This window comes from Salmo salar, chromosome 12, assembly GCF_965601325.2.
Source record: "Salmo salar chromosome 12, fSalSal1, whole genome shotgun sequence".
Lineage (NCBI taxonomy): Eukaryota > Metazoa > Chordata > Actinopteri > Salmoniformes > Salmonidae > Salmo > Salmo salar.
The window spans coordinates 66,935,658-66,961,432 of NC_138302.1; the positions used below are offsets into that span (position 1 = coordinate 66,935,658).

The 25,775-nt window shown below is 42.7% G+C and overlaps 1 protein-coding gene across 1 annotated transcript in view; it reads right to left on the reverse strand.

Annotated features, from left to right (window-relative positions):
- LOC106565575 (testis-expressed protein 264) overlaps positions 1 to 25,775 on the reverse strand; it is a 202,897-nt gene that overhangs the window by 142,761 nt on the left and 34,361 nt on the right. The window contains exon 2 of the mRNA XM_014132849.3: positions 109 to 330. Coding sequence (XP_013988324.3) covers positions 109 to 330 — 222 coding nt within the window. The remainder of the gene's footprint in view (positions 1 to 108; positions 331 to 25,775) is intronic.

The following is a 25,775-nucleotide window of genomic DNA, read 5'->3' on the forward strand; positions in this document are numbered from 1 at the left end:
GGACAAGCAAAGGCTCAATGTGGTGGCTTAATTGTATGGAAGCCATACGTGAATGGTATGTACCACATAGGAATGAAGAGGACTCCAATGATAGTGTATGGTACATACCATGATGTAGTTGTGGAGCTCGGGGTAGACTTTGTAGGACGCCAGCCAGTGGGACAGGGGGGTGGTGGAAGGGAAGGTGGTGGTCACAGCCAGGGACACCTCAGGAAGGGACAGCACCTTGAAGCCAAACTTTTCATACAGCTTCTGGAGCTCCTCGTCAGGCTGCTCCTCTCCCTCGCTCAGGATACTGCCCACGATGTAGCGACACTGGTCATCAGGCACCTGAGAGAGAGAGAGAGAGAGAGAGAGAGAGAAAGAGAGAGAGAGGCAGAGAGAGGAACAGAAAGGGAGAGGGAAACGGAAACAGATACAAGATGAGACCAAAAAGTGATTCAAATATTCTGCACAGTACATATAAATCCCCATCCATCCTCCCAGCCCTCCAGTCAGACCAGCTAGTACAAGAAAACAACAGAAGGCAGAAGGAATGGGAGAATCTTTAAAACAGCAGTGTGTGCGTGTAAATCAGACAGTGAGCTGTCAATCACACTGGGCTCCAGCCTAGCTGCAGGCTTTCTGGTAGATGGTGAGACAGTGATATAAGAGATTTCAGAGACATGGCTGGTTGGCTGGGAGCTGCTGCTGTAGGCCTGTGAAGGTCCTCCTCTATGTGACTGGTGCCGTCTGTGGAGGCTGGCACGGCACAGGGTCACAGATGGCATCCAGCGTTACTCATCAACATCGCTGACAGCCCCATACACACATCTTATAATTACACCATTCACAATTCATCCCCTTTTCTCCTTTCTCTCCCCCTAAGCATACTTATTCAATACAAGTTTTCACACCATAAAGAAACCAGGCTAGGACCTGGTACAAGGTCAACCGATTGTGAAAAAAAAGAGTCACAAGTCTCCAGGTATGAGCTATACCCCTCAACCAACTAACATCCCTTTAATATCCTTACACCTCTTCCCCACCAGTGGCTGGGCCATGCAGGTAATATAATGAGTGACGGTGTCTGTATTCTACAGTCTGTATTATGTAAGCGGGCTATCCGTTGGATCTGCTGCTGTCTTCTTCACAGGCAACATCAGATGACGGGGAATTATTCTGTCAAGATCGTATTAGTTATATTTGATCTACTGCTCCGCTTTAAGCCAGTGCAAACAAACCCATTTACAACGGCTGTGTTCCTAGCTGCTTAGTACACAATCAACACCAAACGGTCCATATGGACGCTGCTTTGGTCCAGGCTGTGGATGTACACTGTAAGTTATGTTGACCTTCCTACATGAGCATGATAAAAGGTGTTGTCAACAGGGCTTGTGTATAATGACTGTCCCCTGTCAACACTGCCAGGCTATGATAAGACACCACTACATCCATTTAAATAAAAGGAGAGAGAAATGATCGCAGCCCTCCCATGGCCTATCTAACCATCTCTCTCTCCCTCCCTCATTCCCTCGCTCTCTAGACTCATAAACGGCCAGCTTGTTGCCCAAACGTAGCCCTTGCTGCTAATGATATCATTCAGAGCTCCTATCACTCACAGCGCACACACATACATATGCGCACACACTCGCCCCCCCACCCTCAAACAGTTGCAGACACAAACAGCAACACTGCTTCTCATCTCTCCTCCACTCTAGATAACACACCCCAGAGACTAAAGGCAATAGAAGAGAGAAGAGCAACGCTCCATGAAGCTATTGGAGTATCCTTTTCTCTCTCTCTCCCCCTCTTCTCTTGTCTCTCTGTATATATTTGTTAGGTTTATGTCTTAAAAAATCTAAACGCACAGGGAGAATTCTGCCAGTCAGTCTGTCTGAGGCAGACAGCTGCGTTCTCAAAGCCAACCACGGCTCCTTAAACAGTTGTTCTGAAAAACAGAGCTGGCTTCACTGGGCTCTGCGTCTGTCCACAGACGAGGCTGAGGAGAGTTGCCAGTGCCCTTTGATTGGCCCAGGCGAACAACTGGCACGTTGGCTAACTGGAAGACAGTTGAGCTCACCGCACCGTAATTGGATGGCATAGTTGTCGAGTCGCCTTGCCAAGCCTCAGAAAACCAATTCAGCACATTTTATTTTATTTCTTTATTTAACCAGGTAGGCCAGTTGAGAACAAGTTCTCATTTACAACTGCGACCTGGCCAAGATAAAGCAAAGCAGTGCGACAAAAACAACAACACAGAGTTACACATGGGATAAACAAATGTACAGTCAATAACACAATAGAAAAATCTGTATACAGTTTGAGCAAATGAAGTAAGGAGGTAAGGCAATAAATAGGCCAATAGTGGTGAAGTAATTACAATTTAGCAATTTACACTGGAGTGATAGATGTGCAGATGAGGATGTGCAAGTAGAGATACTGGTGTGCAAAAGAGCAGAAAAACAAATATGGGGATGAGGTAGGTAGTTGGTTGGATGGATGGGCTATTTACAGAGATGGGCTGTGTACAGCTGCAGCAATTGGTAAGCTGCTCTGACAGCTGATGCTTAAAGTTAGTGAGGGAGATATGAGTCTCCAGCTTCAGTGATTTTTGAAATTCGTTCCAGTCATTGGCAGCAGTGAACTGGAAGGAAAGGCAGCCAAAGGAGGTGTTGGCTTTGGGGATGACCAGTGAAATATACCTGCTAGAGTGCGTGCTATGGGTGGGTGTTGCTATGGTGACCAGTGAGCTGAGATAAGGCGGAGCTTTACCTAGCAAAGACTTATAGATGACCTGGAGCCAATGGGTTTGGAGGCTATTTTGTAAATGACGTCGCCGAAGTCAATGATTGGTAGGATAGTCAGTTTTACGAGGGTATGTTTGGTAGCATGAGTGAAGGAGGCTTTGTTACGAAATAGGAAGCAAATTCTAGATATAACTTTGGATTGGATATGCTTAATGTGAGTCTGGAAGGAGAGTTTACAGTCTAGCCAGACACCTAGGTATTTATAGTTGTCCACATATTCTAAGTGGGGGGGGGGGGGGGGGGGGGGGGGGGGGGTTAGAAGGATTGCTTTATCCTATCCCAGGTCGTGAAGTGCTTTAAGAAACTAGTCAAGGATCATATCACCTCCACCCTACCTGACACCCTAGACCCCCTCCAATTTGCTTACCGCACCAATAGGTCCACAGACGACGCAATCGCCATCACACTGCCCTAACCCATCTGGACAAGAGGAATACCTATGTAAGAATGCTGTTCATCGACTACAGCTCAGCATTTAACACCATAGTACCGTCCAAACTCGTCATTAAGCTTGAGACCCTGGGTCTCGACCCCGCCCTGTGTAACTGGGTGCTGGACTTCCTGACGGGACACCCCCAGGTGGTGAGGGTAGGAAACAACATCTCCACCCCGCTGATCCTCAACACTGGGGCCCCACAAGGGTGCGTTCTCAGCCCTCTCCTGTACTCCCTGTTCACCCATGACTGCGTGGCCATGCACACCTCCAACTCAATCATCAAGTTTGCAGACGACACTACAGTGGTAGGCTTGATTACCAACAACAACGAGACGGCCTACAGGGAGGTGGTGAGGGCCCTCAGAGTGTGGTGTCAGGAAAATAACCTCACACTCAACGTCAACAAAACAAAGGAGATGATCGTGGACTTCAGGAAACAGCAGAGGGAGCACCCCCCTATCCACATCGATGGGACAGTAGTGGAGAAGGTGGAAAGTTTTACGTTCCTCGGCGTACACATCACGGACAAACTTAAAATGGTCCACCCACACAGACAGCGTGGTGAAGAAGGCGCAACAGCGCCTCTTCAACCTCAGGAGGCTGAAGAAATTTGGCTTGTCACCAAAAACACTCAAACTTTTACAGATGCACAATCGAGAGCATCCTGTCGGGCTGTATCAAGTGTCAAGGGAAGTCAAGTCTGGAGTGAACCAAGGGCTATATCTGTTCTTAGTTCCAAATTTTTTGAAAGGGGCATGTCTATTTAAGATGGTGAGGAAAGCACTTTTAAAGAACAACCAGGCATCCTCTACAGACGGGATGAGGTTAATATCCTTCCAGGATACCTGGGCCAGGTCGATTAGAAAGGCCTGCTCGCAGAAGTGTTTTAGGGAGCGTTTGACAGTGATGAGGGGTGGTCGTTTGACCGCTTGACCGCGGACCCATAACAGACGCAGGCAATGAGGCAGTGATTGCTGAGATCCTGCTTGAAAACAGCAGAGGTGTATTTAGAGGGCAAGTTGGTCAGGATGATATCTATGAGGGTGCCCATGTTTACGAATTTGGGGTTGTAGGGTAGGTTCCTTGATAATTTGTGTGAGATTGAGGGCATCTAGCTTTGATTGTAGGACGGCCGGAGTGTTAAGCATATCCCAATTTAGGTCACCTAGCAGTACGAACTGTGACGATAGATGAGGGGCAATCAATTCACATATGGTGTCCAGGGCACAGCTGGGAGCTGAGGGGGGTCTATAAGAAGCGGCAACAGTGAGGGATTTATTTCTGGAGAGATGGATCTTTAAAAGTAGAAGCTCGAACTGTTTGGGCATAGACTGGATAGTATGACAGAACTCTGCAGGCTCTCTCTACAGTAGATTGCAATTCCGCCCCCTTTAGAAGTTCTGTCTTGACGGAAAATATTGTAATTGGGGATGGAAATTCCAGAATTTTTGGTCTTCCTAAGCCAGGATTCAGGCACATTAGAGTTGTGGAGTGTGCTAAAGCAGTGAATAAAGCAAACTTAGGGATGAGGCTTCTGATGTTAACATGCATGAACCCAAGACTTTTACGGTTGCAGAAGTCAACAAATGAGAGTGCCTGGGGACACACAGGGCCTGGGTTAACCTCTACATCACCAGAGGAACAGAGGAGGAGGGTACGGCTAAAGGCTATAAGAACTGGTCGTCTAGTGCTTTGGGAACAGAGAATAAAAGGAGACGATTTCTGGGCGTGGTAGAATAGATTCAGGGCATAGTGTACAGACAAGGGTATGGTAGGATGCGAGTACAGTGGGGGTAAACCTAGGCATTGAGTGATGATGAGAAGCTGATCGACACAGATTAATCACACGGTGTAAGCTCAATCACATCTCTACCACCAAGAACATCAGCCAGAATTTACACAAACTGCCAGAACCTGAAGCTGTGATTCTTATGTGCAACTTTAACAGTCATTGTTTATTCTTCCCCCCATGCTTTAGAATGCTTATTGTTTCCTAATGCAGACTCATCGGGCTGACTTTAGTGCCCACGGGACTCCAAGATAGCTTTCTTTCAGAAATGGTGCCCTTCTCCTTCCCTCTGCCCCGGTTCCTCTCTAAGCCAGGTCTCCTGAGACCTGTTGAGAAGAAAAGTCAATTTGAAAGAAATTCTTTGCTTGGAGGTGATAGGGCTTTTTCTGACAGATGAGGGCTCTCCAACAATAGAAAGGTAGGGCTGGCCGGGGTAGTTCTTTATTAGCAGACACGTAATGAGGATTTACTCTCCTCATATTCCCCGCTCTTGGGCCCTCTGTGCTCTTCCCTCCCGTCTCCCACTTCTGGGAATTAATTCTTCTCAATAATCGGCCCGCTTTCAAATCCCTCATCGCTAAGGCGTTAGCACTGTTGGGAGGACTGGGTGGGGTACACACATACTTGTTTTTCAGCTAGGAGGAGAGAGGCCCAACCTCTGTATTACATTCCCAATAGAAAAGAGAGGTACATAATGATGGAGCTCCATGCACTCTGCCCAGCCAATAATCACACCCATGAAAATGTAACAGCCAGGTAGGCCTACAATCAACAATATATTAGGCTGGATTGGCAACGTGGGATCATTTAGCCCCCTGATAAATCCTGGAGAAGGGTTAACAGGCTGGATCAGGACTGGATCATCAGCTCACTGTCTATGTTTGGCCTACATGATGTCCACTCCACACCACTCATTAGACCCATTTTCCAGATACAGATTAATACTAGTCCTGGAATAAAGATGACAATAGAGATTCCTCATTGAGAGACATTGTTAATCGAGGACTAGGATTAATCTGGGTATGGGAAATCAGCCCCTTTTGTTGACAGATGCCGGAGTAGCACACAGGGTTTCTCTAAGCGTAACACAATAAGGTGGGGTTCTTTCCTCTCCGGGCTCTGGTGGCAGGGTTCACCAATCACCCCTCCAGTCACAGCAGGGGGAAAACCGTTAGTGTCCTCATTGTAGTTGATTTAGCACTGTGGTTTCAAACTACAGCAATGCCCTCTATCAAATTTCTAGGGATGCACAACATGTCGGTGAGCATATCGGAATCGGCCATTATTAGTTAAAAATGCGTCGGCAACACCAATGTGCAAAACCGATATCAAAGCTGACGTGCAGACCTATATAACGTAAATAGACGATGTAATGACGCCACAAAAAAATACAGCGCTACACAGAACAAAAGCAGGAAAATGCTAAGTGCATAAGTGCACACTTCCAACAACTAAACAAGTTCAAGTCGAGCAGTCATTTGAAAGAGTAAGAACATTTCAGCGAGTCAACTCAAAAGCGAAATCCATGAATTAAAATATCGGATATCGGTATCGGCCAAAAAATGTCATATCGGTGCATCCTTAAATTTTATCTGTCTTGGTTAGCTTGTGTAGTCCAAAATAAGTAGAAAGTGCCCCAGAAACAGGATAATGTGGTACACGTGTTTACTGACTGTTGTGATGGGATGGATGGAGCTGAGAGGCTGTGTGATTGTGAAGCAACACTGCACTACAGTCAATAGATCTGTGAATTTGGAGCCTCTTGACCTCAGCATCCTCCTTAACATCAATGTCTTCAGTAAGGCATGAGAAAATGATGGACGATGGATGCAGCATTCAGTCCAACAACATCACAGAGTCTGTGGAGTGGAGCGCAGTAAACAAGCACAAAACTCACCCACATCTCTGGATGAACAGCAGAGTAGTTGACAAACAATTCACATCAATGCCTATTCTAGAAAATTGCTTTTCTGCATGGGGGTTTACAATTATGGCGTGTAGTATAGCCTATGCGTGAAGTCAGACTATATTGGGGTTAGCACTTTATTTTAAGGGTCTGTAATAAAACATTTATTAATCATGAATAAGCCATTTACTGATCATTAATAAAGTATTTTTGCAGTCCTTAATCTAAAGTAAGTGCAGTTTTTACTTTATAAATGTTGAGTGACCACCAGTGTAATTTCTCACAAAAAAGATAGCATGCCATTGATAGACATTTCTGCAGTATACACTCAGTGGCCAGTTTATTAGGTATACACTTAATGGCCAGTTCATCTAGTACTGGGTCGGACCCCCCCTTTGCCTCCAGAACAGCCTGAATTCTTTGGGGCATGGAAACGTTGCTTAATTGGTATCAAGGGACCTAACGTGTGCCAGGAAAACATTTCCCACACAATAACACCACCAACCCGTACCATTTGGGGCCATGGACTGCTGCTTACGCCACATCCTGATTCTGCCTTCAGCATGACGCAACAGGAATCGGGATTTGTCAGACCAGGCAATGTTTTTCCACTCCACAATTGTCCAGTGTTGGTGATCGCGTGCCCACTAGAGTCGCTTCTTCTTGTTTATAGCTGATAGGAGTGGAACCAGGTGTGGTCTGGTTGTCTGCTGCGATAGCCCATCGGTGACAAGGACCGATGCATTGTGCGTTCTGAGATGCCGTTCTGCACACCACTGTTGTACTGCGCCATTATTTGCCTGTTAGTGGCCCGCCTGTTAGCTTGCACAATTCTTGCCGTTCTCCTCCGACCTCTCAGCAACAAGCTGTTTTTTCCCACAGGACTGCCGCTGACTGGATGTTTTTTGTTTGTCGCACAATTCTTGGTAAACCTTAAAACTGTTAGGCATGAAAAGCCCAGGATGATGGCCGTTTCTGAGTTACTGGAACCAGCATGCCAGGCACCGACAATCATAACACGCTCAAAGGTCACTCGTTTAGCCCATTCAAAAGTTAAATCGAACAGTAACTGAATGCCTCGATGGCTGTTTGCCTGCTTTATACAGCAAACCACCGCCACGTGATTCACTGTCTGTAGGAGGGAACCATTTAAATGAACGGGGTGGTGTACCTAATAAACAGAATATATACACGTGTGAATAACTAGCTTAGTAACATTTACAAATGTGTGAGTAATGACTAATGCATGGTGAGCAAACTGTTTATAAATGTCTTAGAATTGTCTTATAAAAATGGTTAATTATGGACCTTTCAAATAAAGTGTTACAGATTTGGGCTATGGAGTAGATGAGATATCGATCCACAGAGAACAGAGCAAAGTCACTGACACAGAGTGAGGAGAGGAGATTGAGAGAACAGGAGGACACATTCAAACAAAAAGAGCTCCAGTATTCAAGTGCTTCTCCCTGCCATTTTGTGTGAGATGAGAGACGGCCTGTCAGTTGCTGCTGTTGTTAAGGTGTCTGATTAGAAACCATTAGCCCCCCCATAGACCCACGACACAGACAATAGATTCCCAGGCTGACTGAAATTGAAACTAATGGGGCTTCACAGCGGAGAGACTGCATGTACTGTATCTTACGGCGTTGGTCTGTTTCAGGACAAATTAATGGGGCGGCAAATAAAGTATGCATGCAAATAAAAGCAGTACGGAAAACATTGAGGCTGTGATGGTCAATTTATTGTGTATGTGGATGGAATCAGGATTCAAATCCAAAACAACTGGCAGTGTGTCTAGGCTATCTGTCAATCATCACTACTTTAGAAAGACAATAGTCTTTTACATAATTACAATATGGTAACAATAATTAAAACCCACTTGAGTATGAATGTGCTTGATTTGAACTCCTGCTAGCGTACCTGTAGAGTTCTAGTCATTGTGTTAATGCTAGGCTAGTTAGCAATGGCTCATGAAACTCAAGTCCTCATCCTCGGTCCTGAAGAGTCAAGGGCCCCCAATGGCTCACACAGAGAAACAGCTGTCCACACACTCTCCCCTCAGGATGCCCTTAGACTTCCCTGCTTCCCTGAGTTGTCCGCTGGAGGCTGGACACATGCACACAAACTCTTTACTACTGCATTGTACCACTGATGTGTGGCTGGGTTTCGATTCTATTACCAATTGGATAAATAGTCTTCAAATCCCCAAATCAAATCACATTTTATTGGTCACATACACATGGTTAGCAGATGTTAATGCGAGTGTAGCGAAATGCTTGTGCTTCTAGTTCTGACAATGCAGTAAAATCTAACAAGTAATCTAACAAATTCACAATGACTACCATACACACAAATGTAAGAGGATAAATGAGAATATGTACATACAGTTGAAGTCGGAAGTTTACGTACACCTTAGCCAAATACATTTAAACTCCGTTTATTTAAACCTAGTAAAATTCCCTGTCTTAGGTCAGTTAGGATCACCACTTTATTTTCAGAATGTGAAATGTCTGAATAATAGCACAGAGAATTATTTATTTCAGCTTTTATTATGTTCATCACATACCCAGTGGGTCAGAAGTTTACATACACTCAATTAGTATTTGGTATGATTGCCTTTAAATTGTTTAACTTGGGTCAAACGTTTCGGGTAGCCTTCCACAAGCTTCCCACAATAAGTTGAGTGAATTTTGGCCCATTCCTAATGACAGAGCTGGTGTAACTGAGTCAGGTTTGTAGGCCTCCTTGCTCGCACAAGCTTTTTCAGTTCTGCCCTAAAATGTTCTATAGGATTGAGGTCAGGGCTTTGTGATGGCCACTCCAATACCTTGACTTTGTTGTCCTTAAGCCATTTGCCACAACTTTGGAAGTATGCTTGAGGTCATTGTCCATTTGGAAGACCCATTTGCGACCAAGCTTTAACTTCCTGACTGATGTCTTGAGATGTTGCTTCAATATATCCACATAATTTTCCTACCTCACGATGCCATCTATTTTGTGAAGTGCACCAGTCCCTCTGCGGCAAAGCACCCCCACAACATGATGCTGCCACCCCCGTGCTTCAAGTTTGGGATGATGTTCTTCGGCTTGCAAGCATCCCCCTTTTTCCTCCAAACATATGATGGTCATTAGGTCCAAACAGTTCTATTTTTGTTTCATCAGACCAGAGGACATTTCTCCAAAAAGTATGATCTTCGTCCCCATGTGCAGTTGCAAACCGTAGTCTGGCTTTTTTATGGCGGTTTTGGAGCAGTGGCTTCTTCCTTGCTGAGCGGCCTTTCAGGTTATGTCGATATAGAACTTTTACTGTTTTACTGTGGATATAGATACTTTTGTACCGGTTTCCTCCAGCATCTTCACAAGGTCCTTTGCTGTTGTTCTGGGATTCATTTGCACTTTTCGCACCATCTCCGTTTTTACAGATGAACGTGGTACCTTCAGGCATTCGGAAATTGCTCCCAAGGATGAACCAGACTTGTGGAGGTCTACAATTGTTTTCTGTAGTCTTGGCTAATTTATTTTGATTTCCCCATGATGTCAAGCAAAGAGGCACTGAGTTTGAAGGTAGGCTTGAAATACATCCACAAGTACACCTCCAATTGACTCAAATGATGTCAATTAGCCTATCAGAAGCTTCTAAAGCCATGACATAATTTCCTGGACTTTTCCAAGCTGTTTAAAGGCACAGTCAACTCAGTGTATGTAAACGTCTGACCCACTGGAATTGTGATACAGTGAATTCTAAGTGAAATAATCTGTCTGTAAACAATTGTTGGAAAAATTACTTCTGTCATGCACAAAGTAGATGTCCTAACCGACTTGCCAAAATAATAGTTGGTTAACAAAACATTTGTGGAGTGGTTGAAAAACAAGTTTCAATGACTCCAACCTAAGTGTATGTAAACCTCCGACTTCATCTGTATAAATATATGGATGAGCGATGGACGTGCGGCATAGGCAAGATGCAGTAGATGGTATAGTATACAGTATATACATATGAGATGAGTAATGTAGGATATGTAGACATGAATAAAATGCCGTTATTTAAAGTGACTAGTGATACCATTACAAAATAAATGTATTAAATGTATTAAACTGGCAAGAGATTTGAGTCTGTATGTTGGCAGCAGCCACTATGTTAGTGATTGCTGTTTAACAGTCTGATGGCCTTGAGATAGAAGCTGTTTTTCAGTCTCTCGGTCCCAGCTTTGATGCACCTGTACTGACCTTGCCTTCTGGATGATAACGGGGTGAACAGGCAGTAGCTCGGGTGGTTGTTGTCCTTGATGATCTTTTTGGCTTTCCTGTGACATCGGGTGCTGTAGGTGTCCTGGAGGGCAGGTATTTTGCCCCGGTGATGCGTTGTGCAGACCGAACTACCCTCTGGAGAGCCTTGCGGTTGTGGGCAGAGAAGTTGCTGTTCCAGGCGGTGACACAGCCCGACAGGATGCTCTCAATTGTGCATCTGTAAAAGTTTGTGAGTGTTTTTGGTGACAAGACAAATTTCGCCAGCCTCCTGAGGTTGAAGAGGCGGTATTGCGCCTTCTTCACCACACTGTCTGTGTGGGTGGACCATTTCAGTTTGCCCGTGATGTGTACGCCGAGGAACTTAAAACTTTCCCCACTACTGTCCCGTCGATGTGGATGGGGGATGCTCCCTCTGCTGTTTCCTGAAGACCACAATCATCTCATTTGTTTTGTTGACTTTGAGTGAGAGGTTATTTTCCTGACACCACACTCCGAGGGCCCTCACATCCTCCCTGTAGGCTGTCTCGCCGTTGTTGGTAATCAAGCCTACCACTGTGGTGTCGACTGCAAAATTGATGATTGAGTTGGAGGTGTGCATGGCCACACAGTCATGGGTGAACAGGGAGTACAGGAGAGGGCTGAGAACGCACCCTTGTGGGGCCCCAGTGTTGAGGATCAGTGGGGGGGAGATGTTGTTTCCTACCCATACCACCTGGGGGTGGCCTGTCAGAAAGTCCAGGACCCAGTTGCACAGGGCGGGGTCGAGACCCAGGGTCTCGAGCTTAATGACAAGTTGAGGGTACTATGGTGTTAAATGCTGAGCTGTAGTCAATGAACAGCATTCTTACATAGGTATTCCTCTTGTCCAGATGAGATAGGGCAGTGTACAGTGTGATGGCGATTGCGTCGTCTGTGGATCTATTGGGGCGGTAAGCAAATTGGAGTGAGTCTAGGGTATCAGGTAGGGTGGAGTTGATATGACTCTTGACTATTCTCTCAAAGCACTTCATGATGACAGAAGTGAGTGCTATGGGGCGGTAGTCATTTAATTAAGTTATCTTAGCTTTCTTGGGAACAGGAACAATGGTGGCCATCTTGAAGCATGTGGACACAGACTGTGATAGGGATTGATTGAATATGTCCGTAAACACACCAGCCAGCTAAACACACCGCGTCCTCTGCGAATGCTCTGAGGACGCAGCTAGGGATGCTGTCTGGGCCGGCAGCCTTGCGAGGGTTAACACGTTTAAATGTTTTACTCACGTAGGCCACGGGGAAGGAGAGCCCATAGGCTTTGGTAGCAGGCAGTGTCAGTGGCACTTTATTGTCCTCAAAGAAAGGAAAGAAGTTGTTTGATATGTCTGGGGGCAAGACGTCCATGTCCGCGACGGGGCTGGTTTTCTTTTTGTAATGCGTGATTGACTGTAGACCCTGCCACATACGTCTCGTGTTTGAGCCGTTGAATTGCGACTCTACTTTGTCTCTATACTGACACTTTGCTTGTTTGATTCCCTTGCGGAGGGAATAGCTACACTTTGTATTCAGTCATGTTTCCAGTCGCCTTGCCATGATTAAATGTGGTGGTTTAATTTTATATTTGGCGGTGAAACGAGGCTACTCAGGAGAGAAAAAAACCTCACCCAAATGTATAACCCCGTTGGAAAATATAAATGGACTGTTTGAAAATGTAAAGATATATATATTTTTTATGTGAATCACATTTTTATTTGCCGTTCCCCCGACAGCATTGCGCGTACCCCAGTTTGGGAATACCTGCGATACTGGTATCATTACAGCCCTAGTCTATGACATTGGTAAACAGTGTAAAATATCAACATCATACTCCAGGTGTGAAATAAGTGTCCAAGTGACCAAGAATCCCCCATGCAATGAGTCCTGCTGTACACCTACTCCTGTTCTCCTGATGCAGTCAGTCCCACTACAGAGACCTCCATTAACTTTAATGGGAAAACTGTGGAGTTGGGATTAGACATATTGTTAATGCATCATGGTGTTGACTTAAGAATCCTGCGGGAACTAGACATTTCAGAGCATTTTTAAGGCCTGGGCCTATTCATCCCTCATTTTACATCCCCTTTAAAAAAGGTATCTCCTTGCCGGAAGCATCACTTTCATGTTTGTAGCTGTCGACAGGCGCTAAAATGCTAATCAATTTGACTGGTAGTGCTGCGGCGCTGGGCGCTCTGATCTGAGATTCCTATTGATGAGTCGGAGCGTCGCTCTTCTCCGCTCGCCAGCCAACCTCTCAAGAAGGTCAGACTCCTGCAAATTTACACTCCTTAGCCGAGGCAGCTTTACGCCTCTTTCCTCTCTCTCACTTTCTCTTTCAGCTGTTTCCCACTCACATCCTCACTATCACGACGCATATGAAATCTGATTTTCTCCTGGTTGTGACTGGGAGGCAGTAGGAGTGGGGCTGCTGGCTGCAATAGTAGGCTACTGCTACAAACTGGACTTCCAGCATGTGGGTGGATACTGGATACACACAACATGGCAGGTTTGGATTCTGTTAAGGTGCAGTGTCAGAAGCGGTCGGGGTGTGTGGTGAGGGCTGGTTTAGACAACCTTTGATCAGCACAGAGAAATGCGTGAATGTGATACTTATCTGCACTGATCATGATCATCTGTACAACTCTGCTACTCTCCGACTGTGAGTGCAGTTTGAAGGAAGTTGCTAACTAGCACAATAATTAACTAGAGTTAGCAGAATGACTGGACGCATGCTAGCAGATACCCATAGACTTCCAGTCCTTGCGCTAAAGCAAGTTAGCATTGGCTCGCAAAACTACCTCTAACTTCCTTCTTCATACTTGACACAGATACATAAAAATGGTATCCATCTGACTCTGGGGAAGTAAATAAACGGCCTCATTGCCAAAATACCAAAGTATCCCTTTAATGACTGTGGCCAATCGCATCAGTCAGGGAGTCTGTCTGCTTTCCCCTGGACCTCTCCCTATACACCACACTAGAGAGCACCATAGACCTGATGTCTCTCCACTCAAACGGTCCAATAAGTTGAGGAAACAATGACCTCGCTGTGGTCTACATGCCTACCTGTCCAGTGTGTAGTCTGCTGCCTCTCCTATGAGGTAGACTGACCTAAGACCTGACCTGTGTCAGCAGCCCGTTAGGACCCTCGGGCCTGTGTGATAATGAGATCAGAGAATTACACCAATTAAAACAGACACACACATACACACACAAAGACCTGCTGCCTGCCCGCCCGTCACTGGGCAGCCCGGACAGGAGAGCCAGCCAGGCCTAAAGCTAATTGGCTGTCTGGGTTGTAACTGTGGCTGTGATAGCCCAACATAGAGAAGAGTGGATGCCAGTCACCTCAGAGTGACCATATCAGACTAATAGTGGACAGACTGGCTATAGATCTAGGTCAAATTTAGATGCTTAGCCTAATATCAAAATGACATGCAATGCATGTATGCGAAATGATTCCTGTTAGTTATGCTAATAGTGTGTGTGGATGCAAAATTATTCCTGTTAGTTATGCGAATAGTGTGTGTGGGTTTGTGTGTGTGCGTGTGTGTGCATTCCTGCAAATATCCCTCTGCAATAGGCACGCAATCACTGCCATCTAGTGGTAAACAATGTACCATTACAAGAACATAATAACACATTTATAACCTTCTTCATTTCTACCAAGTCAAAATAAAAATAACCTAATGCAAATAAAAGTTGCTCTTAAAATCCCCCAATGTTTAACGTCTGAAATACTTAATCTAAACAGTAGGCCTATGCACTGGGTGATGAGGGGCCAACTATACTGAACAAAAATAAAAATGCAACATGCAACAATTTTTACGATTTTACTGAATGACAATTCAACTGAAATAAATTAATTAGGCCCTAATCTATGGATTTCACATGACTGGGCAGGGGTGCAGCCATAGGCCCACCCACTTGGGAGCCAGGCCCACCCACTGGGGAGCCAGGCCCAGCCAATCAGAATTAGTTTTTCCCCACAAAAGGGATTTATTAGACAGAAATACTCCACAGTTTCATCATGTCTGGGTGACTGGTCTCAGACGATCCCGCAGGTGAAGAAGCTGGATGTGGAGGTCCTGGGCTGGCGTGGTTTCATGTGGTTTGTGGTTGAGAAGCTGGATGGAGGTACTGCCAAATTCTCTAAAACGACGTTGGAGGCATTGTGCACAAAATATGAGAAATACGATTTTGGTGCATATGGAACATTTCTGGGATATTTTGTTTCTGCTCATGAAACATGGGACCCAACAACACCTTGGGAGCAACAACACTTTACATGTTGCGTTTAGATTTTTGCCAGTATAATAGTCCTTTAGGCCAGGGTTTCCCAAACACAGCTGATTAAAATATTCAAAGCTTGATGATGAGTTGGTTATTTGAATCAGCTGTGTAGTGCTAGGGCATAAAACTAAATGTGCACGGGGGGGGGGGGGGGGCCCAGGACCGAGTTTTGGAAACCCTGCTTCAGGCCATGCTAGCCTATATTATGACTGGCAGTGTATGAGTATATGACAACCTCTCTTCAGCTGCTGCTTTACATTACTGGAGCAGTTAAGGAATGTCTACAACCAAAAGAGCCATTGACAAACTAACTCATTCGCATGTCCATTAAGTGACGGTTGGTTGGCAGGCCTGTAAGACATGGTTTTGAAGCTAACACAAGAGAGTTAGGCTTTAGAAGATCATTTCTGCTCTGTCTGTATCCATCAGGCATCCTTTCCCCAAGGGAAGGCAGACAGTCCATTCCCTTGCTAGTGAGGTTGAAACGTACTTTCTCTCTCGCTTCTCATCAGTTCCGCTTGTGAGGGGACATTAATTGCACACCCCACATGCATATTAAAACAGCTCGGTTAAAAAGCCTGTCAAAACACACTCACAAAAATATTAATGCATGAACGAAACAGACAGACAACAGCATGTTTCCCACTTCCCCCCTTTTCAAATATTGCCTTTCCCCTTCAAGAACTAATGAGCCATTTGGATTGTTCCGTATTTGGCTGTGAACTGGTATTTTGGATGAAGGCATATGGTGAAGTGGCATTGGCAGCCCATGGATATGTGATGGACATTTTTATATTTGTGCTTTTCTACTTACCCATTTCTATGTTTGTGCTTTCTATAAACCAATTTCTGCGTTCATGCAGATGACTGATTGAATGAATCCTCACTATCAGTATCTGCAATTTGGCAGTACGCCCAGAACCTTGTTTAGAGAAAGGGATATCTCAGTTTCAAGGTCTCAGCTTGGAGAGAAGAAGCATCCTGAGGTATTGATCTGTCACATGCATGACCCAGTATTGGCCGTCCAATAAATTAAGCAAACATTAATTATGAATGATGAATAAGCTAAATCATTCAGTATATAAGGGAAACTAACGGGACTGCCACGTTAGAGCTCCTAACAGACGTTCACTTTGATGAATTGAGTTTGTTAGAACCTCTCCAGCACCCTGACAATAAACAATGATTAATTTAAGATTGACTTTGAGTGTCCCTAGTGGTAATTTTCAATAGAGGACAATTTGGCGTCACGAAAAGGATTATTGATTGTGCCTGCGGAGCATTCCAGTGGGGGTCTGCGAGGAAAACCGGTGGCACATTTTATGAAGCATGAGGGAAATTCCTGTCTGAAAAAATCACGACGAGGACCCGCCCAGACCAGACCCTTACTGTGAGCTGCCCAGGAGGAGACACATCGTCCGCAAACAAAAGAGGGACATGTCTTCTGAAAATCAGTACATCAATTTAAATGAATCTGTATAAAAACATTTTTAAAGATAAAACATTTAATTAAAGCAAGTAGAGAGAAGACTATTCACTAGTTTTATGAGAAGACTCGAAACCTTAATGACTTGGAGAAGATCTGCAAAGAGGAGTGGGACAAAATCCCTCCTGAGATGTGTGCAAACCTGGTGGCCAACTACAAGAAATGTCTGACCTCTGTGATTGCCAACAAGGGTTTTGCCACCAAGTACTAAGTCATGTTTTGCACAGGGGTCAAATACTTATTTCCCTCATTAAAATGCAAATCAATTTATAACATTTTTTACATGCGTTTTTCTGGATTTTTTGTTGTTATTCTGTCTCTCACTATTCAAATAAACCTACCATTAAAATTATAGACTGATCATTTCTTTGTCAGTGGGCAAACGTACAAAATCAGCAGGGGATCAAATATTTTTTTCCCTCACTGTAACACAAGGTATTTTCTAATATGGGGTGTTATTTATGTGTAGGACGTAGCGGCAAGAGAACCGTGGAAGATACATATGGTGCATAGCAAGTAATTTTTATTTTATCTTTATTATTTTACTTTTACAAGAGAATCGTTGAAGATGCACATGGGTAATAAAGAAGATTACCGAGTGTGTTTGGGAATAGTAATAAGTGAATGTGGGTGTGAAAATTGTGTGATTGAGATATGGGATGTTAAGCTGATTGAAATTTGGATAATAAGCTGATTGATATTTGGATAACAAGAGCTGATTGGAATTTGGATTATGAGATCGATTGAAATGTGGATATTAAGCTATTTAAAATTTGGATAACAAGAGGATTGAAATTAGGATATTAAACTGATTGAAATTTGGATGATAAGAGGATTGAAATTTAGCTATTAATTATTGACTGAATGAGAGCTGTCAGGGGACTAGCTCCGATGTGAATACGGAGTGAATGTGAGCTGAGTTTTCCAGTTCTGTGTGAGCTGATCTATAACGTTATCCATGTTATCTACAGGTAGAGGATAACATGTCTCAGAAATCTCATTCGAGATAACATGTCTCAGAGGATGTCTCGATTAGTAACGAGGATAACATGTTTAAATTAGTAACGAAGATAACATATCTCTGAGGGTAACATTATTAATTTTTTGTGATTACATGAGGATAACATGTCTCATCAGTGGAGTTTGATGTATTACGTTATTATGCATGTGGAATATGAAAGGAGAGAGAACCATTTCTGAATATGCTGTTAAATAGAACAACTAGTATAAATATCTGAACCCCTGTATGAAGAGAACACTAGTCTAAAGGAGGAATTTGTGATGTAACACAAATGTATAATGGGTTACTAGAGATAAAGTAACATAATATTGAGTATAATGGGTTACTAGAGATCTGATGAAGTAACAATAGAAAAAAAATACAAAAAAATATACAACTTGCACACCCACACAAGTGGTGTAAATAGTATTCTGAGCAATGTTCAGTGGTCCCTTTATGGATCATTTGAGGTATGATAAGGTTAAAGCATTGTACAGGACTTGACTTACCCCTAACCAATAAAACTATAAACGCTTATGAGATTTCTTCCACCCTGGTAATACATTTTGAAATAAACCCTATACCCTGTTAAATAGAAAAATGATTTTCTGTATTCACCTACTCAACTGTTTAACTTGCTAGGTAGAGACTTATTATGGACAGAGCATGCCATCAACAGGGGACTGATAGACAGTGCCAGCTCAGTTAACACATATTGATCCCTCCAACGCATTACATATGAATCTTAAAATAATAAACATTTAACAAATATTGAAGCAGAAAGTGAATATCCAACAGACATTTTAAATACATTTAGAGTAACTTTTGAAGGTATACTAAGATGAAAACAATGCCTTCCAATATAGAGAAAGTTATCATGTTTGATTTGTTTTGTTTTCAACCTTGCAATAGGGGGAAAAGCAGAATGTTGTTTGAGAGTGATCCATGTGTATTAGTAGTAGTAGATTGACAAGTTCCTCCTATTGGGAAGAAGGGAGTTGAAGGAAACAGATATGGAGACTATTGAAAGTACATGGTAATTGGCTTGCAGATAGCACTCTAATACTGCAATATCTTAGTAATTTGATTGAGCATTGGGACTGATATTAAATTCGAGGCAGCTCCCTCTTAAAGGCCTGGTCCACTGCTCTCGTGTTTAAGTCATCTGTTGTTTGGGTTAGAGATAACAGTCCCGTGGAACAATAGTTCACACTGAACTCAAACAGGCTGTAAGAGAGACAGTGGGGAAATTAGGGACAGTTTGTACAGAATTGTGTGTCAATGCAACAGGTGAAAATTACAATGATTACAAGAGAGGGGCTCTGGGACTGTTTACTTTAGAAGGTGCCTATTCAGCTTGATGGGACACTATCATCTGATGTGTTTTAACCTGTTGGGGCTAGGGGGCAGTATTGAGAATTTTGAAAAAAATATGTGCCCATTTTTAACTGCCACCTACACCAACTCAGAAGCTAGAATATGCATATTATTACCAGATTTGGATAGAAAACACTCTGAATTTTCTAAAACTGTTTGAATGGTGTCTGTAAGTATAACAAAACTCATATGGCAGGCAAAAACCTGAGAAAACCTGAGAGAAAAAAATAATTTTGTGGCTGTACTATTTTTTTTAATCATTGTTTAATAGATACCACAGTGAGAAAGGATTCATTTCGCAACTCCTACGGCTTCCACTAGATGTCAGCGATCTTTATAAAGTTGTTTGAAGCGTCTATGATCAACAGAGACCGGATGACAAGGAAGGGAAGTTGACCTCCCTGGGATGTCGTCACTTCATTATTGGCTGCACCTGCGCAATCATGTGATGCGATACGTTTTTCAAGACACAGGAGAGGTCGGGTTGAAACATTACTGATGTTTCACGTTAAAAATGGCTCTAAAGATTGATGCTAAACAACGTTTGACATGTTTGTTTTTTACTTTTCGCCGTGACTCCCCCCCCCCGCGCTACTTTTTAGTAGCCTACCGAAGCGCTAACAACTTGGAGTTATTTGGACATCAATTATGAACTTTGTTGAAAGAAACCACATTTGTTGTGGACATGGGATTCCTGGAAGTGCCAATGGATGAAGATAATCAAAGGTAAGGGATTATTGACAATAGTAATTTTGATATTACATGGTTACAAGATGGTGCTAACCTGTATAGCCTAGCCTATTGTTCTTAGCACAGCACCCGGTTTATTGCAAATTGTGATTTCCCAGTAAAGTTATTTTGAAATCTGGCAATGCAGTAGCATTTACGACATGTTAAACTATGAATATTTGAATGACAATATTATAATTTACCAATGTTTTCGAATAGTAATTTTGTAATTTGTAACGTTGTTCACCGGAAGCATTTCAGAGAAGAAAAAAATCTGAATTTCACCGCTACTGTAAAATGCTGTTTTTGGATATAAATATGAACTTGATGGAACAAAAAATGCATGTATTGTATAACATAATGTCCTAGGAGTGTCATCTGATGGAGATTGTCAAAGGTTAGTGCATAATTTTAGCTGGTTTCTGCTTTTGGTGACGCCTGACCTTGAATTGAAAATGGATGTTTGTACTTTTGTGGCTATGTACTGTCCTAACATAATCTAACTTTATGCTTTTGCCGTAAAGCCTCTTTGAAAATCGAACAATGTGGTTAGATTAAGGAGATGTTTATCTTTTAAATTGTGTAAAATAGTTGATTGTTTGAGAAATTGAAATTATTAGATTTTTGATGTTTTGAATTTCCAGCCTTGCTAGCAATCCCGTCTCAGGGTTCATCGCTAACCTGTAGCCCCGAACACTTCCGGTGAATTTACTAAATTACTCACGATAAACGTTCACAATAAACATAACAATTATTTTAAGAATTATAGATACAGAACTCTATGCACTCGCTATGTCCGATTTTAAAATAGCTTTTCGGTGAAAGCACATTTTGCAATATTCTGAGTAGATAGCCCAGCCATCACGGCTAGCTATTTAGACACCCACCAAGTTTAGCCCTGACCAAACTCCGATTTACTATTAGAAAAGTTTGATTACCTTTGGTGTTCTTCGTCAGAATGCACTCCCAGGACTGCTACTTCAATAACAAATGTTGGTTTGGTTCAAAATAATCCATAGTTATATCCAAATAGCGGCGTTTTGTTTGTGCGTTCAAGACACTATCCAAGGGTGACGAAGGGTTACGCGCCCGACGCGTTTCGTGACAAAAAAATTCTAAATATTCCATTACCGTACTTCGAAGCATGTCAACCGCTGTTTAAAATCAATTTCTATGCCATTTTTCTCGTAAAAAAAGCGATAATATTCCGACCGGGAGTGGTTGTTTTCGTTCAAAGAGAGAGAAAGTAAACATGGAGTCGACTCGTGCACGCGCCTCAGTCTCATAGTACTCTGACCAACCACTATCCAAACGCGCTAATGTTTTTCAACCAGGGCCTGCAAAGCCACCATTCAGCTTTTTGCCGCCTTCTGAGAGCCCATGGGAGCCGTAGGAAGTGTCACGTAACAGCAGAGATCCCCTGTTTTGGATAGAGATGATCAAGAAGGCCAAGAAATGGTCAGACAGGGTACTTCCTGTAAAGAATCTTCTCAGGTTTTGGCCTGCCAAATGAGTTCTGTTATACTCACAGACACCATTCAAACAGTTTTAGAAACTTTGGAGTGTTTTCTATCCAAAGCTAATAATTATATGCATATTCTAGTTTCTGGGCAGGAGTAATAATCAGATTAAATCGGGTACGTTTTTTATCCGGCCGTGAAAATACTGCCCCCTATCCATAACAGGTTAAGGGACAACATCTTGGGGATAGGCGTCCCACTAGCGGGACACCAGTCGACAACATCCGGTGAAACTGGAGGGCGCGCAATTCAAATAAATAATCGTAATATTAAACATTCATGAACATACAAGTATCTTACATCATTTAAAAGCTTACATTCTTGTTAATCTAACTGCGTTGTCTGATTTACAATAGGCTTTACAGCGAAAGCATACTATGCAATTGTCTGAGGACGGCGCCCCACATCAACATATTTTTCAAACAGCACAGGCTTCACAAAATCACAAATAGCGATTAAATAAATCCCTTATTTTTTTTAAACTTCCTCTGTTTGCAATCCCAAGGGTCCCAGCTACAACATGAATGGTCGTTCTGTTAGATAAAATCATTCTTTATATCCCAAAAAGTCTGTTTAGTTGGCGCCATCGATTTCAGTAATCCACTCGTTCAACATGCCGACAAAGGAGTCCAAAAAGCTACCCCTAAACTTTGTTCAAAACAAGTCAAACTACGTTTCTATTTAATCCTCAGGTATCCTAAAATGTAAATAAACTATAATATTTCATACGGAAAGAAGTATGTTCAATAGAAAAGTAAAATTAGGAAGTGCGCGTCCTCTTCGTGGCGCGAACAGACTGATATCTTACCGGACTCTTTCTACAATAACTAATTCTTGCTCGTTTTTGAAGAAACAAGCCTGAAACAATGAACAAAGACTGTTGACATCTAGTGGAAGTCATAGGAATTGCAATCTGGGAGCTGGAATTACATTCTGGTTGGTTTTTCTTTGGAATTTCACCTGCCATATCAATTGTGTTATAGTCTCAGACATTATTTTAACATTTCTAGAACCTTCAAAGTGTTTTCTATCCAATGCGACCAATTATATGCACATTCTGGCTTCTGGGCTTGAGTAACAGGCAGTTTACTTTGGGCACGTCAGTCAGGCAGAAATTCAGGAAAATACACCCTATCCCTGGGAGCTCCCAAATTAAGTAAGGCCTGGCCATTTTGTTTCTAACCTATGATTTTTACCACACACACACACACACACACACGTCAGCACCCACACACAACCCACCTGTTAATTAATATTTGTTAGTGGTTAATAGTCTGTTTGATTTATTGTGTGGGGTCTTTTTATTTTTATTTTAGGATGCAGTACACAAATGAAATGTTCAGAAGTTTCTATTGTCAGAGTTTTGGGTGCACATATGTAAATTATCTTGATTAGAAGATATGTACTGAAAAACCCAATGGTAAACCTGATGTTTTACATTTTTGAAATATCTTTAAATAATGTCTGAGGTACAGGAAAACAAACTCTCACTTAACCTGTTATGGCTAGGGGGCAGTATTTTATTGGCCGGATAAAAAAACGTACCCAATTTAATCTGATTATTACTCCTGCCCAGAAACTAGAATATGCATATAATTATTAGCTTTGGATAGAAAACACTCCAAAGTTTCTAAAACTGTTTAAATGGTGTCTGTGAGTATAACAGAACTCATTTGGCAGGCCAAAACCTGAGAAGATTCTGTACAGGAAGTACCCTGTCTGACCATTTCTTGGCCTTCTTGATTATCTCTATCCAATACAGGGGATCTCTGCTGTTACGTGACACTTACTACGGCTCCCATGGGCTCTCAGAAGGCGGCAAAAAGCTGAATGATATCGAGGCAGCCCCTGGCTGAAAAACATTAGCACGTTTGGATAGTGGCCAGTCACAGTACTATGAGACTCACGCTCGTGCACGAGGGGATCCCATGCTTTTATTTTCTCTCTCTTTTGTACGTAAACACGCTTTCCCGGTCGGAATATTATCGCTTTTTTACGAGAAAAATGGCATAAAAATTGATTTTAAACAGCGGTTGACATGCTTCGAAGTACGGTAATGGAATATTTAGAATTTTTTTGTCATGAAATGCGTCGGGCGCGTGACCCTTATTTACACTTCGGATAGTGTCTTGAACGCACGAACAAAACGCCGCTATTTGGATATAACTATGGATTATTTTGAACCAAACCAACATTTGTTATTGAAGTAGCAGTCCTGGGAGTGCATTCTGACGAAGAACACCAAAGGTAATCAAACTTTTCTAATAGTAAATCGGAGTTTGATCAGGGCTAAACTTGGTGGGTGTCTAAATAGCTAGCCGTGATGGCTGGGCTATCTACTCAGAATATTGCAAAATGTGCTTTCACCGAAAAGCTATTTTAAAATCGGACACCTCGATTGCACAAAGGAGTTCTGTATCTATAATTCTTAAAATAATTGTTATGTTTTTTGTGAACGTTTATCGTGAGTAATTTAGTAAATTTACCGGAGGTTTGCGGGGGGTATGCTAGTTCTGAACGTCACATGCTAATGTAAAAAGCTGGTTTTTGATATAAATATGAACTTGATTGAACAAAACATGCATGTATTGTATAACATAATGTCCTAGGTGTGTCATCTGATGAAGATCATCAAAGGTTAGTGCTGCATTTAGCTGTGGTTTTGTTTTTTGTGACATTATATGCTAGCTTGAAAAATGGGTGTCTGATTATTTCTGGCTGGGTACTCTGCTGACATAATCTAATGTTTTGCTTTCGCTGTAAAGCCTTTTTGAAATCGGACAGTGTGGTTAGATAAAGGAGAGTCTTGTCTTTAAAATGGTGTAAAATAGTCATATGTTTGAAAAATGAAAGTTTTTGTATTTTTGAGGAATTTGTAATTCGCGCCACGCCTATCATTGGATATTGGAGCAGGTGTTCCGCTAGCGGAACGTCTATATGTAAGAGGTTAATAGAGCTGACTGACCTCTGTTCTGACTTCCCGGTGGGGCCTGGTCACCCTCACTAGAAAGACTGTAGACATTGGGTGAGAAAAAGTTTATACATTTATCAGTAGTTCTATGTGGGATTTGGACCAGGAGAGGAACAGAGAGAGTGCGCCGCCCCTGACTGAGGGACACCTGTCTCTAATCTATATTACCATTACCTTATGGGATACAATTATTTCCTTACGGAGTTATCAAGAGTTGTAATTCTAATTTGATTTGTTATTTTAATTTGTTTCTTTTTGATTTAAGAGGTAGTGGGTTTTTTTTATACTCCAAATGGATTAAGGTTTTCCACACATCAAGTGATATGTGTATTGCTGTTGTTTTCTTTTTTTTGTTTTTGTCTTGCTTCAATAACACATCTCACCAGACTGGGTCTTTTGGATGGTCGGGATTTCTCGCTAAGGATTAGCCCTCTAACTCTGCAGCGAGATTGCCAAGATGATAGGGGAGTATGAGCTAATATAGGGATAAAAATGTGTTTCAACTGTGTGTTGTTATTCTCTTTGACATTTGTTTTAGAAATCTGTATTAAGAATCTCTCTCTCTCTCTCTCTCTCTCTCTCTCTCTCTCAAGGTGACCACATATGGTATGGAAGGGATAATTTGTCCAAGAACAGTGTGAACCTCAACTCCCCCCTAACCGGCTGAAGTAATGGCGAAAATAGCATTAGCCACTTCTACAGTGAGACCTAAATCCGAGCCAGCAACCTGTACACAGCATCCAGTTAAAGCTATCAACTGCCTTTTCTCTCATGCCTTTTCTCATTGGAGTGTGACATGGGTCCACATGAAGAGAGATCCCGTCCAAACATGTTGGTGTACTGGTAGGAAAATGGACAAGACATAATGAACTGTAAAGGACAGAGGCGGCTCAGGTGAGAGACATTATCAAGGGCCATCCACTTTGAACGTGTGCCATTGGGAGGACGAACTGAAACACTATCCGAAGAAGAACATGAAGAAACTCCAGAAGGAAGACTGCCGGGAGGGTGGGGGGGTGGTCAACCGTGCCCGTAATTGATTTAGGCTTATCCAAAATTGTCTTTTTGAGGTATCAGGTTGATTGTGGAGGTCTGCACACTGCGAAATGTATAGTAATTTAGACTAAGAAAGCATTGAGATACCAATCTGTCATTACCACAAGCAAGGAGAATAGTTAACACTAGACAAACAAGATGAACATACTGTATGTCAATGTAA